Source organism: Onychomys torridus, chromosome 15, assembly GCF_903995425.1.
Source record: "Onychomys torridus chromosome 15, mOncTor1.1, whole genome shotgun sequence".
Classification (NCBI taxonomy): domain Eukaryota; kingdom Metazoa; phylum Chordata; class Mammalia; order Rodentia; family Cricetidae; genus Onychomys; species Onychomys torridus.
The window spans coordinates 28702633-28714893 of NC_050457.1; the positions used below are offsets into that span (position 1 = coordinate 28702633).

General features: G+C 43.3%; 1 protein-coding gene across 3 annotated transcripts in view; it reads right to left on the bottom strand.

Annotated features, from left to right (window-relative positions):
• LOC118596204 (regulator of G protein signaling 7 binding protein) overlaps positions 1-12261 on the bottom strand; it is a 97114-nt gene that overhangs the window by 15520 nt on the left and 69333 nt on the right. For all 3 annotated transcript variants that reach the window (XM_036206948.1, XM_036206949.1, XM_036206951.1), the window contains exon 4: positions 5359-5503. In XM_036206948.1, the coding sequence (XP_036062841.1) occupies positions 5359-5503 (145 nt within the window). The remainder of the gene's footprint in view (positions 1-5358; positions 5504-12261) is intronic.

The following is a 12261-nucleotide window of genomic DNA, read 5'->3' on the forward strand; positions in this document are numbered from 1 at the left end:
AAAAAGGCTTGGGGATTTAGCTCAGTGGTAGAGGGTTTGCCTAGCAAGCGCAAGGCCCTGGGTTCGATCCTCAGCTCAAAAAAACAAAAGAATATCTGAGAGGGTGGGCTACAGAAGAAATGGAGTTTCTTGCCCAATGTTTCCTCAGGAGGGATTCTGTTCCAGTCCTCAGCATCTCTGCCTTTGGTCCTACCTAGCTGAATTCAGTGGAGAGTCTTTATATTGAGGACAGTACTATGGATCTACCGGGAGAGGCCAAGGACACGTAATTGGAACAGTGGGCCCCTGGGGGAGTCAGGCTTCGGGACACACCATTGAGGCTTACGGCCAGATGGCAGGGCTTCTGTGCAGATTCCTTGCTGTCTGCTATTTTAAGACTCCCCTTGCCAAGAATTGATAATAGCAGGACAATAAATTATTATTACTGTCATTACTACCGTTGTTGTTGTGTGGTACTAGGTATCAAACCCAGGACCTTGTGAATGCTGGAAAATCTCTCTACCAGTGAGCTACATTCACAGCCCTTGTTTCTTTGAGAAAAGTTCTCGGAGGATGGCCTTGAATTTCTGGCTCTCCTGCTTCAGCCTCCTGAGTGCTGGGATGGGCTTATGCTACCAGGCTTGGCAAGGGATACATTCTGAGACCTCCAGAGAAGAGCTCTTCATAGTAGAGATACTGGGAGAGAAGCCATTGGGGACCATTGATGACTTGAAGTCAACTCCCAGGACCCACATGCTAGAAGAAGAAAATTGACTCTTGTAACTTGTCTTCTGGCCTGCGTGCGCACACACACACACACACACACACACACACACACACACACACACACCACTTGTCTTCCCAACTTCATGTGTACAATGTAGCACGCCTGCATACCTGAGTGCACATAAATAAACAGATAGATAGACAAATACATTTTTTAAAAACATGTTTGTGGGGGAAGAAAGTCCTAAAGTTGAACTAAAGCTGGTTGAATAAGCCTATACTTACAGCTTCTCATGAGTAGAGGCAGGAGGATCAAAAGTCTGAGGTCTACCTGGGCTACAGAGTGATTCAAGGCCAGCCTGAGCAACTTAATGAGACCCCGTCTCAAAACAAAAAATTGAAAAAGAAAAAAAAAAGAGTGTGTGTGTGGGTGGTGGGGACTGAAAATAGAATGCACAAGTAGAGCATTTACTTAGCCTGGGTGGGACTTTAAGTTTAATATCTAGTACAACGAAAGAGGAGAGAGATAAAGGAGAATCCCCAAATTAGAGATTTTATAGCTACTATTTTTCATTTTATGTTGAGGAAAGATCCATCATGCAATTTCCAGCTTGAAATTTTCAGTTTGTCTCACAAAGCACCACTGTTCTGTTGAGTAGCGTTGGAGGACCACTGTTGGGAGAGGCCACAGACCCAAGCTGACGTTCTCTCGCTCAAGGTTAAGATACAAAAGGGAGCTCCAATCATACCAAAAGCATATTAGCTAAGTTTTGTTCATAGCAGCTCTATTCATAATAGCCAGAACATAGAAACAACCTAGATGCCCCTCAACCCAAGAATTGTTAAAGAAGAAAATGTGGTACATTTACACAATGGAATATTACTCAGCTGTTTAAAATAGTGGCATCGGGAAATTTGAAGGCAAATGGATAGAACCAGAAAAGATCATCCTGAGTGAGGTAACCCAGACCAAGAAAGAAAAACATGTTTTGTACTCACTCATAAGTAGATATTAGCTGTAAAGTGAAGGATCACCAGGCTACAATCCACAGACCCTGAGAGTCTGGGTAATAAGAAGGGCCCATGGTGGGACACATTTATCTTCCTGGGAAGGGGAAATAGCCAAGATCTCCTGGATGGACTGGGGACGGGTGGGGATGGGAACTTGAGAGATCAGATTGGGGGGTGGATGGAGGTGAAGAGTACTGAAAGAGATAACTAGAAGCGGAGGCCATTTCAGGGTCAGATGGAAACCCGATGCAAGAGAAACCCATGAATCTACAAGATGACTCCAGCTAAGACTTGTAGCAATAGTGAATACATAGCCTGAACTAAGCCTCTCCTGTGATCAGATTGGTGTCTACCCCAATTGTGATCAGAGAGCCTTCATCCAGTAACTAATAGAAACTGATGCAGAGACCCACAGCCAAACATTAGGCTGAGCTCGGGGAATCCTGCTGAAGAGAGGGAGGATGGATTGTAGGAGCCAGAGGTATCAAGTACATCATAAGAAAATCCAAAGAAACAACTAACCTGGCTCATGGGAACTCGAAGAGTCTGAACCAACAGCCAGAGAGCCTTCATGGGACCGACGGAAGCCCTCTACATACATGTTACAGTTGTGTAGCTTGGTCTACTTGTAGGACTCCTAACAATGGGAGCAGGGCTGTCTCTAACACATGGGCTGGCTCTTGGGAATTTATTCCTCATATTGGATTCCCTTGTCCAGCCTTAATTCAAGGGGAGGAGCTTAGTCTTACCTCAACTTGATATGTTTTGTTGACACTCATTGGAGGCCTGCCCCTTTCTGAACAGTGGATGTGGGGGTCGGTTCGGAGGGGAGGTGCAGGGAGGGAATAGGAGGAGGAGAGGAGAGAGGAGAAACTGTGGATGGGATGGAAAATAAATAAATAAATAAATAAATAAGAAAGAAAGAAAGAATAAACAAACAAAAGACTCAAGGGAGCTCAGGTCTCAGGCAGCACTGACTGGAAAAGGAAGGGAGAGGAACCTGGTGAATGGATAGAAAGACCGCCCCCCCCCCCCAACATTCAGAATGGCATCCAAGGGTGTGAGGCTGATGGAGTGTCATGGGCACTGCATACAGATGAGGCAGCAGGAAGAGGTGGCATCTGGAGGCAGGGCCACCCTCAGTCGTGTTAAGACTGCCAGGCAGGTTGAATGGGAGGGGAAGGATGAAGCAAGGATCCCTGGGACCAAGTCCTGCTGTCACCTTGCACTGGATGATCTCTGGGCCTTCCCTGCACCCAAGAGCAGAATCTGATTGGGTTGGCTTCCAGAAGAGGCAGTTGCCAGTGACTTTTAAAGAGCTCTCCTGGTGAGTTAAATGCCAGACCAGTTTGAAAGCCATGGAGCGCTGGGCAGAGAGAAAAGGAACACCAAAGAAGCTCATCTCAGGCTTCCCTCTCCCTTGACCAAAATCTGGACTTCCGTTCTAGCCAGCAGCATTGTGAACACTGCAGGCTATCCTGCTCTACACTCACCGCCATGTAACATTGCCTTTCTCTCTCTCTCTCTCTCTCTCTCTCTCTCTCTCTCTCTCTCTCTCTCTCTCCCTGTTTCTCTCCCCCTCTCTCTTTCCTTTCTCTCTCCCTCCCCATTCCTCCCTCCATCTCTCCTTCCCTCCCTCCTCCCTCTCCCCCTTTCTTTTCTTTCTTTCTTTCTTTTCTTTTCTTTCTTTCTTTCTTTTTATTTTTATTTTTTGGTTTTTTGAGACAGGGTTTTTGTGTGTAGCCCTGGCTGTCCTGGAGCTCACTCTGTAGACCAGGTTGGCTTCAAACTCACAGAGATCCATCTGCTTCTGCTCCAAAGGGACTAAATGTGAATGCCACCATTCCCAGCAATTTCTTAGAGCATTGAGTTATGGGATCTAACTGCTATCCAAGGTGTAAGAAAAGGAAATGGCTTTGCAGATGGCTTCTGCCCTGACCATGATATTCTGACAGATGCACTCCTTTTCTCTGGGAACAGACCAGAGAATTTTCTATTTATTTCTATAAAATCATTTATTTCTATAAATTAAGATACATGACTCTGTCATCATTTGTTCATATTTCTATAAAATGGAGACAAACAAGCTTTACTGTCTGAATTATTGGATATTGAAATGTATACAAGTTATATTAATAGCACACAATTACCACATGCTCCAATTTCCTATAAACACAGAAATTTGGTAATTAGTGTTAGAATTATATTACAACCTGAAAGTGGAAACACAATGGCTATAAATGCCATTGTGTGTTCCATTTCTAAAAATAAAAAAATAAAATGTTCATTATCTTGTCAGTGACTCATGCACAGAGAGGAACATGGAGTAGAATCACCCCGTTCATTCAGCTGCTTTTTGCCAGCTCTAGGGACGTTCATAGCAAAGGGCATAGGCATTACTGCAAAGGCTACATCTTTTGCTTCACAGAATAGTATTTTCAACATGTTGATGGGATGAGCCCTTGTTCTTTTATCATTATTGTTTCCTCAATGAAACAGAATCACCATAGCATTTTTCCTTCCTAGAGAAAGTCCCTCTTTAGCAGTAAGCTGTGTAGGTCAATGCATTAACTCATTCTGATTCCTAACATGCCATCAGCTGTATTTCAGGAGAGGAAAAAGAGGCTGTGAAAATCTGTGAATTGGTCAAAATGTTAAGTAGGACATTCCAAATACCCCAAATCTAAGAATCTATTGGAAGAATCTTTGGGTAATTTAGATTCTTTTCTCTCAAACAAAAGGGTGGTTTAGGAACTGGCCATTGGGTCAACTGTGATGGAAATAGGTCTTCCATTTTCTCTTCTAAGAAGTATACAGTTTCCTTTTCTTTTTGAGACAGAGCCTCCCAAGTATTGGGATTATAGCTGTGCACTCCTGGCTTGTTTTCATGGACAATGGAGATGTGATGTGTTAGATAGAGGTAGGAGGAGGTCTAGGAGCCTGAAACTGCTGTAGATCCTGCTAATGCCCCCCTATAGGTTATAGACTACTTACTTACTGCAATTTGATCATAAAATGGTCCCAAAGGTTTATATGTTGAAGGCTTGGTCCCTAGCTAGAGGCCCTGTGAAGAGGTGGTTGGACCACGAGGACTCTGACCTAATTGGCAGGTTAGTGCATTGATGGATAGATTATTTGACATTATTATTGGGAGATAGGGCAAATGAGGAGTTAAGGCACAGTTGGAGGAAGCAGGTCATATGTCACCAGGGGTATGCCTTTGAAGGACACATCTTGCCTCCAGCCCCTTCTGCTTTCTCTCTGCTGCGGGGTTGCCATGAGCTGAATACTATCTTCTGTTCTAGGCTCCCCTGTCTTGTCTCAAGCTTAAGTGCAATGGAGCCAGCTACTCCTAGACCACAATCTCTGAAATCAAGAGTCAAGACAAGTCTTTCACCTTTGAGTTGTTTCCTCAGTGATTTTGTCAGAGTTACACAAACACAAATACCACCTCGCCCTCTCCCCAGGTTTCCGGCTGCAGGTTAGGCAGACTCCAAGTTCCTGTCAGACTAGCTGCTCTGTCATACCATAGTGAGCCTCGTTTCTCCTGAACCTGGAATAGAAAGCCCTGCACTCTCAGTGACCCCTGAGAACACTGACGGCAAGAGGGTAGGCTTCTGTCCAGGGGAGTGTCCCACTTACCTTTCAGTATTCTCGATGTCTGTGGAAACCTGCCAAGACTGCTGCTGGCTATCTAGAGGGGATGAGGAGTCCTCCAGGGCAGGTGTTTCAGCATTCTCCTCAATTTTGTTGTCCAAACTCTTCGTTCCCCCACTAGCTTCCTTTCCTAAGGAAAAGGTATTCAATAAGGAGACGTGGGTAAGACATTAGCAATGCAATTTCTTTACTCAGGATGTCATTACAAAGATTGGCTATGCTTTGAGTCAAATGCTTCATTAACCCTAATGTCTCTCTGAGTGTTACAAAGCAAGTGTGTGTGTATGTGTGTGTGTGTGTGTGTGTGTGTGTGTATGTGTGTGTGTGTGTGTTGTGTATGCATGTTTGTGTGTGTATATAGTTTGTGTGTGTATTCTGGACTGACAGTTGAGGTCAACATCACCTAAAGGTCAAAACAAAATTTAGGGTCTGACCTTTGATGAAGAGTTGCTTTGTAACCTGGCTTGAGTGACTTACATCTCTGTCTTGGGAGCAGGAATTTAGCCTGTAAACACAAGCTGGGTTTTGGTTTTAGAGTCAAGAGTGAGCATCAGGGTCAGGAGCAGGTAACACTCAGCAGGGAGTGTGGGAGCTCCCCAGTGTTCTGTCTGATCCCAGACACTGGCTTTGTCAGGCTACAGCAGAGCGTGGACTAGCCTTTCAACTGCTTGGCTCTCCAGTTTCCTTTAACACAGCAGTCTATGTGAAGAAAACCCTATGATGCAGCCCTGGGATCTCCTTTAGACAAGGTCTTGTTGTATAGCCCTGCATGTACAACTGGACACTATGGAGCCCAGGCTGGCCTCAAACTCATGGCAATCCTCCAGCCTCAGTTTGCTGAGTGCTGAGACTACCAGCATGAGCCACCAGTGGACAACAGCAAAATCTCTACCAATGACTGCAAAGCTGCTGTCTAACATTAGGCAGTTTGGAGAAAAGGTATCTTTTGTGTTTTATACTCTTTTACTTAATTTTACTTTTAGTACACAGATATAATGCTGGAGAAATTGAAATTGTTGGCTGTCATTGAGCATGGATGATATAGAAGCTTTACTTATTGCTTTTTAGTTCAGTTTTTCCAATCCTTTAAAACAACAACAACAACACCCTCAAACCTGTGAAGAGAATGGTTGCTCATGGGGAAAATCAACCTTTTCTGTAGGAACTGGTAACAACTCTGTCTTCCTCTGTCTCCTAAGTTAGCGACACAAGGAGAAAGGTGCACACCCTGACTCGGGATCTGTGAACCCTTCCTCAAAGCACAGCAGAAACTTGGAGAACTCAGCCAGAGCATGAATAAGTTGCCAGGTGGGTGGGAAGTGTTGGTCCTCGGCAGTGCGCTTTGTGCACATTGATCCTGGGGGATGTAGCTTGCCTGAAGAATGGTTTTTACAATCTTAGGGTACGCTGTTGTGTGGAAATCAATTAAGCACACGATTTAGCATGTCATCCTTTCACAGTCAGAGGGCAATGGGCTCTTTAAGTCATTTGCATTTATTTGTCTCCTGGCCCAAGTCTCCATTCACCACCCACCTCTGGGCAGAATTCATCTGTGGACTTGAACCTGAGCTGGGTGATTTGGGAGAGGGCCAAGAGGGACTCCCAGGAAAAGACCTCTGCTTTTTAAACTTGGAAGGCTAGGTACCATGAAAGCATGTATGGAATGTAACTTTTGCCTGAAAATTTCAGAGGGGATCTGTGGAAAAATAGCCTTTATGTGCCTCAAAATACATATCCTCTCCCTTCTTCCACTGTGCTCGCACCTACGTTCTATTGGCTACACACAGAAATCCATGTTCAAACTAAGTTTCTCTGATATGTTGGATGGCATTGTTCTCTCATTTTCTATTTATATCCAGAGGTGCTTTTGTATGTCGTCTATTTATGGATCTCTGAAAAGTTTTAGGGTATAATCTTTCAACTTTTGAATCTGAAAATGCCTTCTAAATATGTCTCTCTGTGTGAACTCTTTCACGTTATCTTTCCTTGGCACTTGATTAGGATTCATCCTTTATTTTGAAAAATTGCAAATAAGTTGATATCTAAAATTACATATGAATTTTTACTTGTATTTTTGTGATGAACCATTTAAATATAAGTTGCAGGCCTTACTTCACAGGGTCCTAAATACTTTAGTATATATTTCCCGATGAACAAGGATATTATGAATGGAAGGTGACTCAGTGGGAAAGAGACTCTGCTGCGTAACGCATAGACCTGAGTTCAAATCCCTAGCACCCTGGCAATAGGCGGGCACGGTTGCTGAGTTACAGTCTTACACTGTTCTTTTGCCTGGTCTATCTCAGCATCCAAGACCACAAAGGAGAGAAGAGAGCAATGTATGTTCATCTCAGGTCTGAAGGGTAGCCCTGAGCCATGCCCAAGGGTCAGGTACTTCAAGGTCATAGGTAGGTAGGACAGTTACCTGCTACATCTCTAGGGATGGTGCTTCAAGGTCATAGACAGAACAGCGATTCGTTATACCCGTGATCTGCAAGAACAGGTAGGCAGATCCTGGGAGCTCCAGGGCTAGCCAGCCTAGCCTGACAGTGAGCTCCAGGTTCAGGGAGAGATTCTGTGTCAAGTGAGTAAGGCAGACAGTGATACAGAAAGGTGCTCAACACCCTTCTTTGGTCTCTGAACTCACAGGCATATACACTCACACCAAACATAAAAAAAACTGGAGAAAAAAAAAGAATAAGGATGTTTTATTGTATTACCCACCCAAAATGATGAGACCAAATAATTCTAAAACTTTGGTTGAATACAATTCAATGTGATTTGATACATATAATATTATTAATACCCAGTCTGTATTCAAACTTGTCCAATTGTTCCAATAATGTCCTCTTTAGCTTTATTTTTAAGTTGAGGAACCTAACTAAAAGGCTATTGACAGCATTTACTCTTCATGTTTTCTTAAATTCTTTTCATTGAAAGTAGCACTCTTTTGTTTTTATCCTATGAATATTTTTGGAATTATTTTGCAGAATGCCTTTCTTCCTATTTGGAGATGTCTGATGACTTCCGTGTCTAAACATTTTCAGCAAGAATATTGCACAAGTGATACTGGGTCCTTGGTCAACCACACTGGGAAATACATGTCATTTGATCCACTGTTAATGATATTCATTTGGCTAGGATGGCTAGTGACAACTTTTATTATTGCATTCACTACTTTCTCTTTGTTGCTATAAACTATTGGTGATTTGTTGAGATAGCACAATAGCTTTAATTAAATTATTTTTGGGGCTAGGGCTCAGTGGGTGAAGTGCTTGTCATTCAAGTGCAAGGATGGGAGCTGGGATCACCCTAAAACCCATGCAAAGCTAGGTGAATATCATGACTGTAATCCCAATCCTGGAGAGGTGTAGTTGGCAGATGCCAGTGACAAGATGGTTAGTCAGATCACTACTTCACCCAATCACAAAGGTCCAGGTTCAGTAAAAGAGTCTGCCTCACACTGTTTCCAACTTTGTGTAGATAATGATTGTTTTATGGATATGGCAGACTCACGAATATAATGATTCTTTCCTTTGCATATAATGATCACACACATTTTAAACTTTTCATCATCTTAATGGCTCTTCTTCCAATTTTGGTTATTTGTTACATTTAGTGTCTCCCTTTAGCAGTGTTGATTTTTTTTTCCGTTGAAAATCTGGTCATTCCTGGATGACTGTTCAGATGTCTTTGAGCATCTCTGTCTATCCTTCTACCAACAATGTCCTAGTAATTGTGGAGAAGGGACAGGGTGGGTGGGTGGCTGGACAACATGTTTGAAACTTTTCTCATGAGTGCAAGATGTTCCCATCCCAAGGCCATTTGTCCTGGGCTCCCTGTCAGGTTTGTTTCCTGTGACGCATTTCCTGCCACGTGTTTCTTGGGTGGAATTCCTGCTGTAGAGAAAATTGCTAAGAAGTTTAACTTGGTGCTGACTATAATTCTGAGTTCACTTTCTATTTTTGGTCATTGCTTGCCCTTGTGCAGGCCCAGCATTATTTTACACAGAATACTGCTTTGGTCCCCAAGACCAACACTGGTAGCTTCTGCTGGGAGTCAGCGGTAGCCCAACTCTTCTAAGTGCTATATACTAACTCCAACAGTTTTAGACACCCTTCCAGTGGTTTGCGTTTCTTGACTGGGTTTGAAGTGTTTCTGGATTTGATTTCATTTGTTTAGAATTTCTCTACCATGTGAATTTTGTTTGTCTGTTTCTTCCCGAGTTTCTTCTCTGCCTACTTTCCTCTCTTGACTTATTCCTAAATTTCACCAAATTCAATCCCAAGTGTTTGTCTGTTTGGAGAAATTCTTTAAACTTTCTGGTTTGATCAGGTGCTCCTTGTTTGTTTTTCAGAGTTACAGGAGATGTTCTGTGTTTCCCAGCCTCTTTCTTCTTTTCCTTACAGTTGGAAAGGGCCTTCCAGACCCTTCCTAAACGTTCTCCTGGAGACTCTCCTACTCTTCCTGAAAGCTGGATGAATGTTCCACCCTAACTCTGACATCATTTGACTGTGCCATAAGTGAATAAACTTACTGTTCCCATCAATTGAGATATGACATTATCTCATAAAGCAATTACTCCACCCTGACAAACTGATATGGATGTATTCTTTTCCTAATATGCTTTTCTGTTATTTTGATGAAAATTTTTTTTCTTAACTAGAGAGGGAAATATCCATAAGTTTAGGTCAACATTTCTGTTAAGTTTTCCTCTTTAGTTACATTCCCTTTCTGCTGACATAGGCTGGAGAATGCAAACAATTAATCGACTGATCCAATAATCATTACTTGAATCTTTGCTCCAGGCACTACATTAGATGATGGGGATACACTCCAGACCATCAAAGTCTACAGAGGACAACAGACAGAAAACCATGTCACAAATGACAATCTTACATAAGGTGCTATCTTCAGCACCATGGGAATGCGTGAGAGACAGGGACCAGCTCAGACTTAGTGTTTCAGGAGCAGTTTCCTTCAGGAAATCATATCTAAATTATGACCCCCCAATAAAGTTCAGAGATGGTTTAGGGGGAAGGGATGAATGTGGAGCTGGGTAGAATGGTCCATATTATCCCAGGCAGAAGGATACACAGAAAATGACAAATCTCTTGGGTTTTTACAAAGTAGTTCAAGATATTTTATGTGTGCCAGCGTTGGGTGCCGGGGGCAAGTATGGGGTATTGCTGGTGGTCTCTGTGAGACTAGAGAAGTTATCTGGGTTGCTTCATGGATGTCCTTTTGAGCTACATGAAAGACTTAGCAGAAAAGATAGTGCCCTACACACCCTATTAGTAATCAGTTCGAGGTCTTTGCTCCCAGCTTCCCTCCTTTGACTTGTCTGTCCTTGGAATGGACTCTTGTCTGATACCAGGTTGGGCACCCTGCCTTGCTCTTAGGAAAGGGATCAGCATGCTTCCAAATGGTGACTTTAAAGCCATATTTTGCTTTGCCTAAGAGAGTGACTGTGCATCCAAAATCATTTCCTATTATGAAATGAAAAGTTTTGTCCCCTGAAAATCAATTTCAGGCCTCAGTGAACAAATATTTGCTTGGGGGAGGGGACAGAGACGCAGATGAGAGCCCGAAGAGTACCTTGAAATCATGCTAAGACAGCTGCATCACTGTTTGCAACTAGGTCACTGAAGTTTTGGCCATGCCCCTTCGGGTTGTGCAAAGCCTTTGCTTTTGGCTCCTTGGGGATTTGTATGTATTTTTAGCCTGTTTATGGATAATATAAGAGGCACGTTTGAGGGAAAGTCAAGAGACACCAACCATGGAAAGGAAGGTTGGATATTCTCACACTCCTTGCAAGTGGTGAGTCTCTCAGGAGGAAGAAGCCTCATCAGGTATGAAGCATCTCAGGAGAGCCACAGAGTCCTCCAAGCTCACAAGTCCCAGGCACTGGCTCAAAGGCTGGGTGGGGATCCTTTGGTCACACCTGCCTCTAGAGACCTCTTCTCTTCTCTTGGCACGACAGTCCTTTGTCCCTACTTGCATTTTTCACATATTCCCCCTTCCTTCTCCTTTGTCTTCCATTCTTGGTTTTTCCCCTTTCTTCAGCCACCCAGTGAGAATGGGAGATACAGTCACTGACAGGGTCTCCTTGTGGGTCCTTAGTTTGGCCTCCACAGTCCATCAAGTCCATATTATCCATGTGGGTACTTCTGGGCAGGAATCAAAAGAAGTCATTCTTCCCTAAGCTCATTCTGCAACACTGTCCTGTCATTTCTTTGACGGCAGGGGCAAGTTTCCTACGTCCCATGTGCTCCTGACAGATCATCTGTTGGGACAGTCCTCCCTCCCTCCCTCCCCCTTTCTTCCTCGGGCCTCATATTGTCTCCCCTTCACCTCCCTCTAGACCACACACTCCTTGAGTGCAGGGCCATTGCGATCCTCATCACTGCAGCCTTCCAGCACCCAGAGGGCTACCTCACATATGATGGATGAACAACGAGCATTTGCTTAAAGAATGAATTCATGTTTTCTCTTCGAGTTTCAATCATAGTTTCTATTTTAGGGTTTATTTTTGCTTCATTTCTTCTAACTCGTTGTTCTATTTTAGTATCAATTGCTCCTTCTCACACTGGAAAATAAAGTATTTACTTGTGGCTAAATTCTATTTTTGTCTTTTTTTTTTTTTCTTGTTTCTTTCATTTGTGTGGATCATTTCCTTTACATTACTCAGCATGACTTTGAATACCCTGGGCTCTCTCCTGCCTGTAACCCATTTCTGTCCTGGGTTCATTCAGCATTTTACTGCATCTAGACCATGAATTCCCATTAGTACATTTTGAGTTATCAATTCCCAGGCTCCCAATCCACTTTTGTAAGAATATTTGTCAATTTTTAACATCTCCCTCTTTTCCTTTTGGTGATCACATC